The sequence below is a fragment of the Dermochelys coriacea genome, chromosome 7, assembly GCF_009764565.3.
Source record: "Dermochelys coriacea isolate rDerCor1 chromosome 7, rDerCor1.pri.v4, whole genome shotgun sequence".
Taxonomy (NCBI): domain Eukaryota; kingdom Metazoa; phylum Chordata; order Testudines; family Dermochelyidae; genus Dermochelys; species Dermochelys coriacea.
The window spans coordinates 46232506-46251418 of record NC_050074.1 but is presented as its reverse complement, the minus strand read 5'-3'; the positions used below and the strand labels follow the sequence as shown (position 1 = coordinate 46251418).

At 43.5% G+C, this 18913-nt stretch overlaps 1 protein-coding gene across 10 annotated transcripts in view; it reads left to right on the top strand.

Annotated features, from left to right (window-relative positions):
* The window catches only part of DCAF1 (DDB1 and CUL4 associated factor 1), a 114047-nt gene that overhangs the window by 22999 nt on the left and 72135 nt on the right, over positions 1-18913 (top strand). For all 10 annotated transcript variants that reach the window (XR_006283043.1, XM_038409177.2, XM_043519955.1 and 7 more), the window contains exons 3-6: positions 4022-4098; positions 7594-7667; positions 8790-8903; positions 18376-18513. Coding sequence is in view for 9 of the 10 variants with exons in the window: in XM_038409177.2 (XP_038265105.1) it covers positions 4022-4098; positions 7594-7667; positions 8790-8903; positions 18376-18513 (403 nt within the window). In the remaining variant the exon portion in view is untranslated. The remainder of the gene's footprint in view (positions 1-4021; positions 4099-7593; positions 7668-8789; positions 8904-18375; positions 18514-18913) is intronic.

Genomic DNA, 18913 nt, shown 5'->3' with positions numbered 1-18913 from the left:
GATCACTCTCCTTACAGTGTGTATGATAAAACCCATTGTTTCATGTTCTATGTGTGTGTATATAAATCTCCCCACTGTATTTTCCACCAAATGCATCCGATGAAGTGAGCTGTAGCTCACGAAAGCTTATGTTCAAATAAATTTGTTATTCTCTAAGGTGCCACAAGTACTACTGATGTTTGGAGTGAATGGTTTGAGGATCTAAGTGTTGTCAGCACATCTTTCACTGAACAGACTGACTATTGGAACTTACCACAAAGAGTACTTTTACTGTGCAGACCGCTCTAATGGATCTCAGCTCCCTGCAAGGCAGCCTCACTGATTCTCTGCTGGACTTGACTAACTCCATGAGCATACACTGCTGCAAATAAGCTCCTCCAAGTTAGTCTGCAGACACTGAGCCTTTTGGGAGGGTAGTTTCCAGAGGCTTCACTGTAGTGCTGTTCGGAGTTGATAGCTTCAGCAGAGTGATTTTGGAGAGCAGCCGGCTCTTGCTCTTTGTTTTTATGAAAGTGATGCCAAAGCTCAGTACAGATCTGGCATGTTGACAGGTCGATATAGAGATCACTTTAAGGCAACTGGTGAAGAGGATCCATTTGACCGAGCGGTAGCTGAATTTACATTGCTGTACAAAGCAATAACAGAGTCCCAACTTTCAGGAGCTCAGCAGCATAGCTTTACTCCATGATCTGCTTTGAGGACAGAACGTAGAAGTGCTCCAGACTGGCTTCTGCCTAGATTTAAGGGAGTCTTTTGGGGTGTCTCTTCTCTGGATATTAGATGCTCCCCACAAAGATTGATTGTGCTCGGTGATGTTTCAAGGCACATTTGACTCCTTTGTGTATTGTTGTAGTCTAAGACAGAGCAACTTGTGGTCATGCTGGTCAGTGAGTGACATCTTTCTGCTTCCTTCCTCCTTCTGAGTTGACATAGAGGAAATCTTCCAGGGGCAAAACTGCATGAAATGTGCAGACAGCACACACCAAAGTATGGTGTTGAAGGCTGTACTGAAGCATCATGAGAAATGCTCTGAAAAAAATGATTTGTCAGCTATAGGAAAACTCTCATGGTATCAAGGCTTCAGTGTAATCTGTGGTAACTATTACTAATAGGACAGTAAAATTAAATGACAGTAAATTAGTCAGTGATTCACAGAGTGACAGGCTGCTTATAAAATCATGTTTCCAAATAGGCTCATATCATAATCATAGATATCCCAGAGTGTCAGAAGGTACAAACACAATACAAGTGAAGAGGCTGATTATAAGGCAATGTCGATCAGCAAGTATTTCTAGAATACTTAGATATGAGAAGATGCAACAGCATTCATTCAAGGTCTGCATGTAGCTCATATGAACCAGTTCTGTATCTATTGTGAGCTAGATTCTCAAACCCCTTACATAAGGGGATGCCTAGATGGTGTAAAGCCAGTGGCTCTGTACGACTCGTCATGGCTGTCTCCTTACCCACTTAGAATGGAGCATATTGTGGTGTGAGGGGTAGCTGCAGCACACTGCTATCATGATCCTGGGCTAGAGGAAAGGCCCCTGGGGGTTGTTGTTATCAGGGAAAGTTAAAGCAGCCCTGAGACTACTCTAAGGCTTTGTAAATATTCCAACCCACGAGCGACATAAGTTACACCAACATAAGCCCTAGTATGCACAGCACTACATTGGCGGGAGAGCTTCTCCCACTGACATAGCTTATGCCACTCGTGAGGGTGTTTTTTTTTTTTTTTAACAACACCTATTGAACTAAGCACTTGGGAAGCAGGGGAAGGGAAACTCTTAATTATTTGCCACTCCCACTTCTTCAGTTAAGGGTTGGCAGAGCCACCTGTCAAAATTTGATTTATCCAACCAAAAAGGAAAATGGGACTAAACACTCAAGGCATTTTGTAGTCAGGGGGAAGGAAGAAAATCAAACAGACTTTCTTGGAGAGTGGTTGTGGGTGAGGCAAGAACTCTTTCAGGCCACCGTCATGCATGCCTATGTGAACGCCATAACGGTTAACCGTTTAACTGATAGAATTTTAATAGGTTAAACGGTTACTATTTTTAAACCCTATTTACATCCCTAGAAAGGCCTAACTAGTCTATGGCCTGGTCTACACTAGGAAATTATGTCTGTATAACTATGTTGCTCAGGGGTGTGAGAAACCCTCCTGTCAGCATAGGTAAGAGTCTTCACTGAAGTGCTACAGCGGTGGTGCTGTAGCGGATTATGTGTAGACAAACCCATAGACCTGACTTCTCAGATCACATCTCCTCCTCTGCCTCCCCATGGTCTCTGTGCTCAGCAGGTGCTTTCAAGCTGTTAAGTCCCAAGGAAAAATTGTTAGAGTTGACAGTAGGATGTTCCATATAAAGGTGTACCCAATTGTACAACTTGCTGTTGCTAGAAATCTACCACAGCCCAAATTCGGCAACCTTTTAGTGCAAGATGCAATTTACTTCTCTTCAAAATCAGGCTGACAAACATGAAATATTGGAACCCCACAGGGCAAAGAGTCTTGTGAAAGTTAATTGTCTCTGGCAACACAAGGGATTTCCCTGCTCATTACTGATTACAATATTAAACTATTGTTAATATTGTAAAACATGCCCAGATTTGGCAAATCAGTGCAGTTCATGATGAACGAATGCAACAGATGCTTTTGCTCCTTTCTGCTCTTCCTCAGAAGCATCCGATATATACTGAAAAGTAATGGTAACAGAGTGGAATCCTTCAGCACACTCTAGAGGAAATCCCCAGGAAAAGAAAAGTGCATTTGCTCCTCTAGGAATGAATGTAGCTGCTCGAGTGACCTTGCCTAACCTGTAATAGACCATAGGGTCATCGTCAGCACCTGAAATATCAAAATCCTGACAAGGAGCTGTAGGCAGACTCTGTAGCTGCCTCAGAGAGACCTAAATTGAGGGGGGAAGGAAAGACATCCTGGGAATAAGATGAATTTGCTGAAGGCTTTGAATTTCAAATCTTGACTTTATCCTAATCCATGTAACCTTCTGCTGGAAAACCTCAGAAAAATAGATACAATTAGGGGAGCATTTAAAGCCAGAAAATGTGTTGGTCTTCCTTAATATGTAAAATAATGATCAGTCTCTTTGATGACTTAGCATTTCCCATTCTCAGGCACCTCTTCTGCTCTTCCTAGAGGAGCAGGAACATAGGATTTCTTATAACTGTTCAGGCTGCTAGTCATTAAGTCTGGAATTTTGCCTAAAGCTTTAATGTCATGGCTCAGGCAAGGGGAAAGCACAACTTTAAAGCTGCTCCCACAACTCTCCTGCCTGGTACAGATGAGCAGTTATTCTAGGGTAAGGCTCCGGTGGGGGGGGCGGCACCAACAGACTGAGCAGGGACCGGGTGGAAAGCCTTCTCATGTGACATTTAGTCTCCTTTACCTCTTGAGGTAGAGTATGTGGTGATGAGAAATTCCCTCCTCTTTAACCCTCCCACAACCCCCCGAGCAAAAATAATAAAGCCCTATGAATTGCAGTGGCTCATCTATATGTCAGGGAGACAAAAAGCAATCTGAAATGCTGTGCAGGGGAGGCTAGAATGGGCAGGAGTTTCCTACCTGATATCTTGTAGGCCATCAGTGCCAGAGTTCTGAGGTGGCATGACGGCAGGATGGTTTTTCTCTTTGTATCCTCACCTTATGCATAGCATTGAAGCAGTTCAGCTGGATGCACTGCCTCTTTCAGAGGAGGAAAAAGTGCTTTCTCTCCATTGCTGGGACTCGGCAAAGAGAAGCGGACGAGCTACTTCAGTATAGCATGCTAGCATATCATTAGAACATTGATATGTGATCAGTGTTTTGGGAGGGACAGGCATCCTCTCTAACTTGCTCTTATACCAGTGGATGCCTGGAATCTTCTGGTGGTTGACAGAGTACAGTTTGAATGTGACTTGATGGGTTGTTTATAGGATTTTGGCAAATAGACTGTTTAGGAGCTGTCCACTGGGGAAAGAAAATGCATGTGGCATGTTTATTTGATTTTTACTCCCTCCCTAGAATGTCTGAGTTAATTGAGAAGGAGACTGAAGAATACCGCAAGGGGGATCCGGACCCGTTTGATGACAGACACCCTGGTAAGTTCTGGTAAACACAATGCCTTGTGTGTGACCCCACTCTGTTTCAGGAGAAAATTAGTCATTCATATCTTTAAAATATACCCAAAAAACTAGCCTGAAGGTCCTCACTGCTGGTTAAGTCCTGGCATCACTACTCAGCTTACTAACCTTGTTTTATAGTTTTGTCACCTGGCATTTCTGACTGTAAGAGGTCTAGGCTCCAGGCACAATTTTGAACGGCTTTTTTGGGTGTTGATGAGGGGACTAATTTGGAGATACTTTTCTTGGGCTCTGTCTATACTGCAAGCATGATAGCAGAATAGCTACCCTGCCGTAGCTATGTAGGCATAACACCATAGTGTAGACGCAGCCTACAGCAATGTGAAGTGTTTTTCCATCACTGTAAGTACACCACCTCCCTGAGTGATAACTAAGTTGATGGAAACATTCTTCTGTTGACCTAGCTGTGTTTACACCGAGGGTTAGGTTGACATAGCCATGGAGCACAGTGGTCTCTGTTTTTCACACCCCTGAGCACCAGAGCTCATGAGAACATAAGAACAAAGAATGGCCATACTGCGTCAGACCAATGGTCCATATAGACCAGCTTCCTGTCTTCCAACAGTGGCCAATGCCACATGCTTCAGAGGGATTGAACAGGATAAGTAATCCATCCCCTGTCGCCCATTACCAGCTTCTGGCAAACAGAGGGTAGGGACACGTCAGAGCATGGTTTTGCATCCCTGCCTATACTGGCTAATAGCCATTGATGGACCTATCCTCCATGAACTTACCTAGTTCTTTTTTGAACCCTGTTATAGGCTTGGCCTTCACAACATCCTCTGGCAAAGAGTTCCTCAGGTTGACTGTGTTGTTTGAAGAAATACTTCCTTTTGTTTGTTTTAAACGTGCTGCCTATTAATTTCATTTGGTGACACCTAGTTCTTGTGTTATGAGAAGGAGTAACTAATACTTATTTACTTTTTCCACAGCATTCATGATTTTATAGACCTCTATCATATTCCTCCTTTTTTTTCCACTTTTCCAAGCTGAAAAATTCTAGTTTTTTAAATTTCTCCTCATATGGAAGCTGTTCCATACCCCTAATAATTTTTTTTGCCCTTTTCTGTACCTTTTCTAATTCCAAAATATCTTTTTGAGATGGGGCAACCAGACCTGCATGCAGTGTTCAAGATGAGGGTATACCATGGATTTATATAGAGGCAATATGATATTTTTTATATTATTATCTAACCCTTTCCTAATGATTCCCAACATTCTGTTAGCTTTTTTGACTGCTCCTGCACGTGAGCAGATGTTTTCTGACAACTGTCCACAGTGAATCCAAGATTTCTTTCTTGAGTGGTAACAGCTAATCTAGATCCCGTCATGTAGTATGTACAGTTGGGTTTATGTTTTCCCGTGTGCATTACTTTACATTTATCAACATTGAATGTCATCTGCCATTTTGTTGCCCAGTCACCCATTTTTCTGAGATCACTTTGGCACTCTTCACAGTTTGCTTTGGACTTAACTATCTTGAGTAGTTTTGTATCATCTGCAGATTTTTCCATCTCACTGTTTAACTCTTTTTCCAGATCCTTTACCTCTGTTGACCTAAATTTTAAATGTAGACCTGGCTTGGTTCTCCAGATTTCCAATTTGGAAGAGGTTAGAGCAGGGGGTTGGCAACCTGTGGCACACGTGCCGATTTTTACTGGCACGCTGCTGCCAACTGGGTCCTGCCTGCCGGCCCCGCTTGGCCTGCTGCCGGCCTGGGTCAATGGAACCCCAGGCCGGCAGCAGGCTGAGTGGGGCCGGTGGTCAGGAGCCGGCGGATGGAAGCCCAGACAATCAGCAGGCTGAGCCGCTCAGCCCGTTACTGGTCTGGCGTTCTGGCCGCTGACCCCTTGCCAGCTGGGGTCCCGGCCCGCAGCCCCACTCAGCCCGCTACCGGCCTGGGTGAATGGAACCCCCAGCCGGCAGCGGGCTGAGCGGGGCTGGTGGCTGGGAACCCAGCTGGCAGGAGCCGGCGGAACTCCAGACTGGCCGTGGGTGAGCCGCTGCTGGTCCAGGATTCTGTCCGCCACCCAGCTCGGCCCGCTGATGGTCTGGGGCTCCAGCCGCTGGCCCCTTGCCAGCCGGGGTCCCGCCATCGGCCCCACTCAGCCTGCTGCTGGCCTGGCATACCAGCCGCCAGCCCCGCTCATCTTGCTGTTAGTCTGGGGTTCCAGCCGCCTGGCCCCCTGCCAGCCTGGATCAGAACCTCCGGCCCTGCTCAGCCCTCCTGCTGGCTTGGGGTACAGGCAGCCAGCCCAAGGCTCTGCTCGTGGCCTGGGCCCAGCGCTCTGAAGCCCTTATAAAAATTACACTACAATTAACTTAAAAACTTTGTATATTACAATAATTGTTAAAACAAGTATAATGTTAATAAATACATAGGTTTGATGAAACAAAGTAATTGTACTTATGTGCTTGTGCTTAATTTGTGTTTTCGATGATTTACCTTCTAAAAAAATCTCCCCTATCTCGCAACCCCGGTTAAGAACCACTGCACTAAACTGATAAGATCTGCATTTTAATTTAATTTTAAATGAAGCTGCTTAAACATTTTAAAAACCTTGTTTACTTTACATACAACAATAGTTTAGTTATATAATATAGATAGCGAGACCATCTAAAACGTTAAAATGTATTACCAGCATGCTAAACCTTAAATTAGAGTGAATAAATGAAGACTCGGCACACCATTCTGAAAGGTTGCCGACCCCTGGGTTAGAGATTGCAGTCTGAATCTCATGCACCCTCTAGTGGCTGGACATAGAACAGGTTTCAGAGTAGCAGCCCTGTTAGTCTGTATTCGCAAAAAGAAAAGGAGTACTTGTGGCACCTTAGAGACTAACAAATTTATTTGAGCATAAGCTTTCGTGAGCTACAGCTCACTTCATTGGATGCATTCAGTAACGAGAGTGATCACTTAAGGTGAGCTATTAAGCAGGAGACCGGGGCGGGGGGAACCTTTTGTAGTGATAAACTCGTTACAGTGTGTATGGTCACACCCATTGTTTCATGTTCTCTATGTATATAAATCTCCCCGCTGTATTTTCCACTGAATGCATCCGATGAAGTGAGCTGTAGCTTACGAAAGCTTATGCTCAAATAAATTTGTTAGTCTCTAAGGTGCCACAAGTACTCCGTTTCTTTTTGCGAATATAGACTAACACGGCTGCTACTCTGAAACCCATGATTTCTCATGTAAGTCGTCTTTTGTGTAAGATTGAGCCTGCTAATTGAGGTGTCCCACAGCCAGTTTTGCTGTGGCATGACCTAGTTTTATACTTCAGTATTGGCCATGAAGCCTAGAGCTTGTTAAACGACAAGCCATTTAGAGCTGTCAAGTTTACCAAGTGACTGTCTCCTTTCTTTGCTCTTCCGTTCTTTTTTGGTTATAATATTTTGTTTAGCTAAAGAGGTTTGAATGAGTAGGTCAGCCCCTTCTTTGTGCCTTGCCAGGTCGAGCAGATCCAGAGTGTATGCTGGGCCATCTGCTGAGAATACTTTTCAAGAACGACGACTTCATGAATGCGGTAGGTTTTCCATTTGCATTTATCCTAAGAATTATAATTGGCAAATGATGACACTTCCCTGTTACCTGTAATGGTTTGTCTTTATCTGCCCTGGGCTGGTTAGCCTGAGTGCTTGTGTTTTTTGTTTTTAGTCCAATCCATGTTGGAGTTTTTCTACTGTTAGGAATATTTCTTTCAAATGCTGGTTTTAAAACGGGATTAAAGGTGATTTGCCTCCCTCTATTAAAGTGGAGGGAAGGACGTTTTCTAAATGTAGATCATCATACGCATACTGATGTAATATAGAAAACAAAAATGGAGTCAAGTCTGGTCCAGATTCGCCAGGTAAATTGTTAAAACAGTCTCTAATACTAGTAATACAGCTACACCTGTGGATGCTTTTACATTCTGGACTGGTTGCGGGAGCTGGGGAAGAAAATGAGTTCTAGGGGACTGAGCAGAGGACTAAGAGCTAGAGTTACTGGCTCTTTTCCTGCACTGCTAACACTTTGTACTTACAACATCTTTTATTTAATATTTAAATTGCAGTAGCACCCAGAGGCCTGAATTGGTATTGGCCCTCTAAAAACTCACATTAAGACATGGACCCTGCCCCAAATTGCTTGCATATCGCTTGTCAGACTATAAAGGGTCAGTAAAAAGACATACAAATAACCATTCTCCTCTGCCTCAAGCCATCATAGACTAACTGGTTTCGTATAGGCATTGTAGCCTTACAGATCAGTCCAGAGTGGGCAGTATAGAAGAGAGAACTTTATTTGGCTGAGAAAAAAATAAATTGTGCTGTCCTTCCACTTCTTTTCTGATACATCAGAGAGGAAGAGTCACCAGGCAGTTGGCTATGCTCTCTCTGAAGCTATGTCTACACTATAGATTATGTTGGCATCACTTACGTTGCTCAGGGATGTAAATAAACCACTCAGTGCAGCTGCAGTGCGATATATGTAGACAAGCCCTAAAGTGTAGTTCAAGGGTTTACACACTGACAATACTACTGTTCTCTTCCATTTTGCTCCCATGTTTTGTGAAGCTAGGGAAGTCACTAATGATTTCACTGTGCTGCACTGTTTTGAGTAGGAGTTGAATTTCAGGCCACTCCTATTCCTGATATTCTTCCCCCAGCTGGTGAATGCTTACGTGATGACAAGCAGGGAGCCCCCATTAAATACTGCTGCCTGCCGACTCCTTCTGGACATCATGCCAGGACTGGAAACTGCTGTTGTCTTTCAGGAAAAGGTACCATGTATAGCAATACTGGTTATAAATGCTTGGTGTATTCAGCATTCTAGGAGCTCCCATGCTGGTTTTGGATAAATCTGTACAAATGGAAGTTTTAAAATGCGGTTTCTTGGACACAATCTCTACTCAATTTTATTAATGTTTAATTTTAAAAGGGCACTTTAATAGTTGAAGTGTTGTTAAGCTAAATTAATCAAACCCTCAGGCACTTCTAGGCTGCTAATGTGTGTTGAAGGCCAACTTGCATACTCCTACATCAGAAAAAAAGAAAAGGAGTATTTGTGGCACCTTAGAGACTAACAGATTTATTTGAGCATAAGCTTTCGTGAGCTACAGCTCGCTTCATCGGCTGCAGAGGATGAAGTGAGCTGTAGCTCACGAAAAAGGTGAAAAAGGTGCCACAAGTACTCCTTTTCTTTTTTGCGAATACAGACTAACACAGCTGCTACTCTGAATCCTACATCAGAGGAACAGGAACCAAAAAGTCATCTGTTTTGGGAGCTCTTGCAGCCATAATGTTCTGAATATAAATTCAATAAACAATAACACAAAGCAGCAGTGTGCTAGCAATCAGCTTGTTAAGACTCTCTAGATTTTGTAATCTCATTCCTTGAAATGCAAACATTATAGTGGGGCAGTAGCACCACTACAGTTAAGGTAGTGACAAGTTTACTGTTTAGTCGTCTAAACTTTAACTCCACATGCTTACCCAGACTGTCTTGAAAATTACTGTGCCTCCTTGGGGATCCCCTTGTGACTGAGTGCCTGAGATGGACCATACTGAGAATGGTGCACACAGGGCAAACTGCAAGAAATAGGGCAGACAATCCCCTCAAACTGGTGATTTATTCTATAATTAGATTCACTAAATCAGTAACAAAGAAATTCTGTATCACCATACTGATAGGCGCCAACTCCGTGGGTGCTCCAGCCCTGGAGCACTCTGGCAGCCAGCTCCTCCCCCGCCCAGTGCCTCCTACCCATCAGTAGCTCTGCTGATCAGCTCCTCCCTCTCCGTCCCAGTGCCTCCCACAGCATGCAGGAGGCGCTGGGGGGAGGGGGAGGAGTGGGGACAGGGGAGGGTTGGAACTGGGCAGGAAGAGGCAGTGAGGGGGTGGTGTGGGAAGAGGTGGTGGGGGCTTGGGGGAAGAGGTGGAGTGGGGGCAGAGCCTGGGGCAGAGTAGGGGTGGGAAGAGGCGGGGCCAGGGTGGGGATTTGGTGGAAGGGGTGGAGTTGGGGGCAAGGCCTGGGCCAGAGCAGTGGTTGAGCACCCCTGAAGCAAGGAGGAAGCCAGCGCCTGTGATCACACTGGTCGACAGGAAGTCAGAAGTGGTCCCCTTTAGGCATTCCAGCCCCAAGCTCCCATCCACACAGCTAAGTCTGATATAGTGAGAGGTTATTGAAAACCCATTTCACCATATATGAGATTCTTACTGATCCCAAAGGATCAGACACTTACCCCCGATCAATATGAATCTTAGATCTTACACAAATATCATGCTGTCAGCCAATCCTTAGTACACTATCTAAAGATTTAATAATAAAAGAATGGTTAGTAAATAAATGGTTAATAGATCATATTCACACAAATGATTGCAAAGTCCTTCTATCAGGTTTGTAGCAGTTATGGAATAGACTGCAGGCTTGTGAAGTGTCTCTGATAACTTCCAAAAGGTTGGAAGGTCTTCAGTCCATAGTTCAAGATGCTTCTTTTAGTTGTAAATCCACAGTCCAGAGAATTAGAGCAGGAAAGAGGCAAATTAGGGATGTCAAGGGTCTTTTATTTACTCAAATGTACTGTCCCAAACAAAGCTGACAGTCCCTGAATGTGGAAAGTTACTGGCCCAAGATGGTGTCCAGGGTCACATGAGCATATTACATGACCTTAATGTTTTGCTGAATCACAGGGGGTGGTGGTTGGCATCTGAGGCATCCTCTGGAAGAGCTATCTGGACTGGATGAGTTTCTTCAATGGCCCATTGAGAGAGTGGAGTGTCCTTGATAGGCCATCAACACAAAACTGTCTAGCCCTAATGTAAATTCTCTCTGGGGGGTGTCACCCAGGAATACAACACATTTAAGATATAAGTACATCGACAGTATTCATAATTTCAGATACAGAAATGATACATGGATATAAATAATATAATCATACTTAGCAATTGTAACTTTTCCATTGATACCTTATCTGACATACTTGGTACAAGATTTGTTGCAATTGTGTAACAGTGGTAGCAACAGTGATACAAATGGTACTCCTGGGGGAATTCTGCACCACTGCGTATGCACAGAATTCATGTCCCCTGCAGATTTCTTTGCTTCCCCTAAGAAAAATGACTTTCTGACAGGGAAGCAAAGGGAAGGTGCAAGAGCAGTAACACACCACTTCCTAGCTATGCGGGTACATTGTTTCAGGCACCCGGAGCAGCCGGCGGAGAGGTAAATCACTGCGTGGCTGGAGACACCCAAGCCAGTGGCTCCTACCCTGAACCCGGATCAGCTGCTAATCATGGCTGGGCTGGAGGCAGAAGAGGATGGGACTTCTTTCCCTGCAAGGAGTGGCTGGTGCTGTGTCAGACCCACCCCCAGAAACCTTCCATAGCTGCAGGAAGCTCAACATCCTCCCCTGCTTCCTGCCCCCTTGCTCCTCAGCTGCGGGAGGGAGGGGTCATTGTACGGGGAGCTGCTCCCCCATTCGCCCAACCCCTGTGCATACCCAGACACCCCTGCCAAGCCTCACCCCATACACCCGGAACCCCCATAGCCCTCCATACCTGAACCCGATCCCATTGAATTTCAACCCCTGTATCTGGAACACCCTGCACCCAGACCTCCAGACCACCACCCCGCACCCAGACCACCCCCCACTGAGCTTCCTGCACTCAAATCCCCACTCTGACGAGCCCCCTGCACCACCCTGAGCCCCCACATCCAGGCTCCCATGCCACTGACATCCAGTTAGCTGCTGAGCGTCCCAACCACTTTCACCTGGAAGCCCCTGCAGAGTCCCATTGCCCCTGCATCTGGAACCACCCCAAGGAGCCACACCTAGACCCCCCCACTGAGCTGCCTGCACCCAGTTTGTCCCATACAGAATCCATTCATCCCACACCAGCCCCTCCACACTTGAATCCCACCTGGTTAAGCCTGCCTGTCCCACACCTGGTGCCGAGGGGCAGGGCGTCAGGGTGTTTCTGGGACAGCCCAGGCGTTGTGTTGTGTCAAAGTCAGCTACAGCCTTACCACTGAGTCCGTGTCCCCGGGATGGGGGGTGGGGAGGCTGCAGGGTGGTCTCCAACCTTCATGCACTGCCACGCTGGAGCCTCTGCATTTATTTATTGACAAATAAAACTTGCAGAATTTTAAAATATTGTGTGCAGAATTTTTAATTTTTTGGTGCAGAATGCTCTCAGGAGTAAAATGAAAACAACGAGGAGTCCAGTGGCACCTTAAAGACTAAAGTGCACTGGACTCCTTGTTGTTTTTGTGGATACAGACTAACATGGCTATCCCGATACTTGACAGGAATAGAATGGTCATCTTTCTTATACACAGCATCACAGCCCTTGTTATCTATATTTGAGATTGTTTGAGCAACGGGCTCCTGACACACAGCCCCCTTAAAAAAAAAAAATTGAATACCGCCAATATTTTATGGATTTGTAACATATTTTTGCACACACTTGGGGCTCAAACTATGACTGATCCTCCTCAAGCTGATATTACTCATTTAGACTTGAATTTAGCTAGTGTCTGGCATCCCCTGCCCTTTTTGAGAAGCAACATTTTAAAAGTTCTTTAGGATAAAATTTGGATCTACAATGAAACTTGGATCTACAATTAAACCAATTTGCTGAGCCAGAGAAAGTTCTGCGCACACGTGCTGCAAGACTGGGGCTCTGTTGCAAGCAAGAATGTTGCAGGCAGCTTGACGTTGGAGTAAAGCTTTGTCTACGCTTAAAAGGATTTGTCGGTATAGATGTACCAGTAGAACTATGCCAGAAACCCCCTCATCCCGTTGCCACTGGAAAGACAGTTTATATGCCAGTGAAAAGTTCAGTTTAAACCGGTTGCCTGAATGGAATAAGGACTCTTGTTGGTATAATTGCAACTTTACTAGGACTTCGCTGGGATAGCTATGTCAGTTTAGGGGTGTGATTTTCCCCCTCCTCCTCAGCTGACACAACTATGTCTACAGTTAAACAGCTACAGCAGCATAGCTGCAGTGCTGCATCTGCGCTGCTGAAGCATTTCAGTGTAGCTGCTCATTACAGTGACAGGAGGAGGTCGTCTGTCGTAGTTAATCCACCTCCCTGAGAGGCGGAAGCTAGGTCATTGGAAGAATTATTCCATTGATCTAGCTCTGTCTACATCAGGGGTTAGTTTAGCTTAATTACATTGCTTGTGAGTGTCGATTGTCATATACATGAGTGATGAAGGTGGGCGTACTTAAATTTTTTAGTGTAGACCTGGCCTATGCCAGTAAATTTTATAGTGTAGACCAGGTCTACACTTAAAACACTGCATTGGAGCAGCTGCACTGATGCAGCTTTGCCTCTGTAGTGCTTAAATGAAGATGCTCCTGTGCTGATGAGAGAGCTTCTCTTGTTGGTGTAGCTAAACCACCTCCCTGAGAGACCGTAGCTATGTTGATGGGAGAAGTTCTCCTGTTGCCATAGCTCTGTCTGCACAGAGGGTTAGGTTGGTATAACTGTCTTTTAATGGTGTGGATTTTTCACACCGTTGAGCGACACAGTTACGTTGATATAGGTCTGTAGTGTAGACCTGGCCTTAGTGGTTTGCTCAAGGTGCCGTTCTGTAGCGGTTGAACCTGAGCAGCACCCATGTACTGTGAGTTTGAGTCTTGCCCTATACAGCTTATTGAGGCCTTGTCTACACTTAAAAATTATGTCGACCTAGCTACCTTGCTTAGGGCTGTAAAAAATTTAGTGCTCTGAGCACTGTAGGTAGATTGCCCTACCCCACCCCCGGTGTAGATGTGGCTAGGTTGACAGAAGAATTCTTTCGTCAATCTAGATACTGGCTCTTGGAGAGATGGATTAACTCCATGACAGGAAAAAAAAACCCTTCTGTCGATGTAGGAAGTGTCTATGCTATGGCGCTGTAGCAGCTGTAGTGTAGACCTACCCTGAGAATATGTTCTGAGAATGATTTGCTCTCTGAATTTGCTTCTGCAGGGGCTCCTGAAAATTTTGCCCTTACAGCAGTGTATAAACTATAATTAACATATAAAAATGTTACTCCACTCCAGAAGACAAATTTTTTTAGATCTTTTTCACCTCTTTTAAAATGGAAATTTTGCTGCTACCACCACACCATTTTAATGCTGTGTCACATTAGGATCCAGGATAGACCTGGTGGTGTAAGTTGGGGTCATTTGGTTAAAGTGTTTCGCACATACAGGCCCAATCCCTCACCCCTCTCCCTTCAAATAAAGCAATGATTTTAATATTCAGATTGTTCTAAAATCCATATGCATAGTGAAACTGTCTTGAAAATTGATATTCCACAATAGAGGTTGTGATAGAATTTGGAAGAAGGGGAGGAGAGAACCCATTGATGAATTAGTCAGTTCGCTCCTCAGAGCTATTGTGTCAGGCTGTATTACTCTTCATGGGTGTGGTGATTCATTTGAGAACATCCCATTGAGATGAATGAGCCATTTCATGCTTCTGCAGTGCTTTTGTGCTGCACTATTTACTGCAGAGGGTTCAGAGCCCTCTGGCTTCCTTCACCCTTTTCTTCTCCCTGTGTTCCTGATGGAGCTTTGATTAATAAGGAAGTTTAATTTCTTGGTTGTGCAGAAATGTTGTCCTGTTCAAAAGCCTGCTGACAAGGCAGAGAGCTTTGCCACACACATGCTATAGTTTGTCTGCTAACAATGTCACATATAGTGTACAGACTTGTTTTTTACTTAAGAATAAACTCATTAAGACGTTTGGGTCCTATGAGAAACAAGTATTACAGGAGTCAGTACTCTGATAGTTTCTAGTTTACATATTCATGTACAAAATAATTTACAGGTTTTTTTGTCAATATATTGAAAATGCCCAGAAAACTTCCTGCATAATCTATGAGGGTTGTAGTCTCATGTATATCGGGTCACAATTTTTAAAAAGAATACTCCCACATGCATGCGGCGGTGTGGGCTGGAGGAATGAACAAAAAATTGGGGGGAGTAATAAATATTCAGAATATTCTGGATTGCTTGGTAAACTGGGTGCAAGCAAGGAATATACATTTTAATATGGCTAAATGTATACATCTAGGAACAAAGAATGTAGGCCATACTTACAGGATTGAGGACTCTATCTTGGGAAGCAGTGACTAAAAAAGACTTGAGAGTTGTGGTGGATAATTAGCTGAATATTAGCTCACAGTGTGATACTGTGACCAAAAGAACTAATGTGATCCTGGGCCACATGAACAGCGGAATCTTAAATAGAAGTAGAGAGGTTATTTGACCTTTGTATTTGGCACTGGTGTGACCACTGCTGGAACCCTGTGTCCAGTTCTGTGCCAACAATTCAAAGAGAATGTAAATAAATTGTAGAGGGTTCAGAGACGAGCCTCAAGAATGATTACATGATTAGAAACATGCCTTATAGTGATACTCACGGCTCAATCTCAGAGTAGCAGCCGTGTTAGTCTGTATCCTCAAAAAGAAAAGGAGTACTTGTGGTACCTTAGAGACTAACAAATTTATTTGAGCATAAGCTTTCGATGCATCCGATGAAGTGAGCTGTAGCTCATGAAAGCTTATGCTCAAATAAATTTGTTAGTCTCTAAGGTGCCACAAGTACTCCTTTTTCTTTTTACAGCTCAATCTGTTTAGTTTAACAAAGAGAAGGCTAAGCGGTGACTTGATTACAGTATCTGCATGGGGAAAAATATTTAATAATGGGCTCTTCAGTCTAGCAGAGAAAAGTATAATGTGATCCAATGGCTAGAAGTTGAAGCTGGACAAATTCAGGCTGGATATAGTTTAAATTTATAACAGTGAGAATAATTAACCATTGGAACAATTTACTAAAGGTTGTGGTGGATTTTCTCCATCACTGACCATTTTAAAATCAAGATGTTACTAAAAGATCTTTTCTAGGAATTATTTTGTGGAATTTCTATGGGCTGTGTTTTAAAGGAGGTCAGACTAGATCAGAGGTGGCCAAACTTACTGACCCTCTGAGTTGCATACGATAACCTTCAGAAGTTCGAGAGCTGGGTGCACTGCAATAGTAGGGCTGAACCCCCGAGCCCCAGCAAGCACCTCCCTTGGGACTGAAGCCCCTAGTCCCACTATCCTGCTGCAGGGCAGAAGCCCAAAGCCCCACCAACCCCGGTCTGGTAAGTGGGGAATGGGGGGTGTGTGTGTGTTTGGGGTGCTCCGCAAGCTGCACTTTTAACTGGAAAAGAACAAGCCCCCGTTTGGCCACCCCTGGACTAGATGATCACAATGGTCCCCTTCTGGCCTTGGAATCTGTTAGTCTATGAAAAACAAAGGGTTGGGAGACATTGTCAGTTGCACTTCTCTGCCCAGTCTGTAAAACTGAGACTATGTCTATGTGCCAGCCTATGCCAGCATAATTTATGTCCCTCAAGGGTGTGAATAAACCAGCGCCCTAAGTGATGACAAGTGCTCATATGCACAGTGTTATGTCTACAGGAGAGCTGCTCCCGGCGGCATAGCTTCTGCCTTTTGTGGAGGTGGTTTTATTATGCCAACAAAAAATCTCTCTCCCATCAGCATAGAGTGTTTTCACGAGACGTGCTGCAGCAGCACAGCTGCATCGGTAGGTGTAGACATGCCCTAAGACAATACCAACCTCCCAAGGTGATGAGGTTAACTAGTTAATATTAATAAAAAGCTACATAACTACCAAGTGTGATATTACTTACTATTAAAATTAATTCTCAGTAGTGACTCTATGCCAAATTGGAAAGGAAAATCACTACATTTGCCCTCTCTATATGATTGAACTTAAATAGGAAATTTTTGGTATCTGTCCTGACACTAGCAAATGTTTTTTATTTATAAATAAATAAATAAATAAAATAAATATAAAAAGGGAGTACTTGTGGCACCTTTGAGACTAACAAATGTATTTGAGTATAAGCTTTTGTGAGCTACAGCTCACTTCGTTGGATGCAAATGTTAGAACTTTGTGCTTTTTTCAATACAAGGCTTATTTTAATAACGTATAATTTCTTCATAAGGTTCTGTTTTTTATCTGAATTTTTACAAAGGTATGGAAACCCTTCAGTAAATTTGTTAATTTTTTTGATAATATTTTTCAGTCATACAGATTTTTTTGTAAACTACACTACATTTCATTCTTTGTGTGGTGGTTACTTTTGCCACTATTTAATAGTTTTGTTTGTTCCTGGAATAATATGGCCCTCTAGTGGTCAAAGTATTTCATATTTCATGGATTTTAAAGATTTAATTTAAATGCTCTTAAAACATTATTGAAGAAGAAAATATGAAAGAACTAAAATTGGCAACATGTGCATATAAGTAATTCACTAAAATAAAAACTAGGCAACATTTTAAAAATCTGTTCTACTCAAATTTAGAGAGGTAAACTCAGGGTTCTGATTTCTTTGCAGCAATACATGACCTTCCAGATGCCTAATTATTATTACTCTATTATTTGTATTGTAGTGCTAGGGTAGGGATTCCAATTATGGATCAGAGCCGCATATTAGTAGGTGCTTATGAAACTTTGTGTTCTGCTCTGGGGTCAGTGATATTGATTGTTTCAAGAGAAAAGCAGGCTCTTGCGCTGTTACTTTTCACTTTTTAATTCTGTATAGATTGGCTCTTATCTGTCGATATTTTGTTCAAATAGATGTAGGGTGGCATTCTTACTTTAAAAAAAAAATAGCTTCTCTTTCTTGGTGAAATGATCTGTACACTTCCACAGGTCTTTGTTGTACCAAACCATTCTGGATTTAGGGCCAGATCAAGGAATCCCTTATTTTCATTGGTGAGCAATTGTTTTCATGAAAAGTTTTGTTGGCTCCAAAGGGATTATTTGTGTGAATAAGGGGGTTCACAATCTTGCCATAAAGAATAATAAAATGTCTTGTTGAAGCAAAGCACGTTTGGCCAGATCCTGCATCATTATATGAGTGTAAATCCAAAGCAACTCCTCTGAGATCAGTGGAATTACTTCAAGTTTATGCTGGTGTAACTGCGAAGAGAATTAGGCCAGATACTCAGTGTTAACCTAGTGAGTGCTGGTACTTTCTGGGCAATAAGCCAAATGAACACTTAAGTGAATTCTGCATGCACAGAAATCCTGACCCAAACTATGTAATGTAAATTGTTGGTGTGTAACATGAATAATAGGAAGTAAGGAGAACTGTGCCTCAACACAGTTTGGGTGGGGAGAGGAAGGAAGGGAGGAAAATTTAGTGTCTGAATGGCTTTTTTGTTTTACTTTAGGAAGGCATAGTTGAAAATCTATTTAAGTGGGCCCGAGAGGCGGATCAGCCATTGAGGACGTATGCAACTGGGTTGCTAGGAGGTGCTATGGAAAACCAAGATATTGCTGCCAACTACAGGGATGAGAACTCGCAACTGGTAATGTCCACATGAGATGCTTTCCTTTTTGGGAGGGGGGGCATGAAATTATAAAACCTTTTTTGTTTGCCTGGGGCTGCTGACATTTATGAAAGAGTGCATAAAATAGTATTTCATAAATGTCAGCAGCCCCTCGTGCTAATAGTAAAACTGCAGGAGTAAATGCTTTTTGGTTCATTCATCTTATCCCCAAAGGTATATTTTTGGACGGTATGTTTTGTGACCCAATTTCTTGTGTTCTGTGGGTGGCGTTTTGAAAAGTGCCTATGGGAGCTAAGAACACAAGTACCATTGACTGTCAATGGGAGTTGTGCTCCTAGCTCCCTTAAGTGCTTTTGAATATTCCACTCAAAGTCCATAGCTATCACATGTCAAAGCTCACATATGGGACACATGCTGT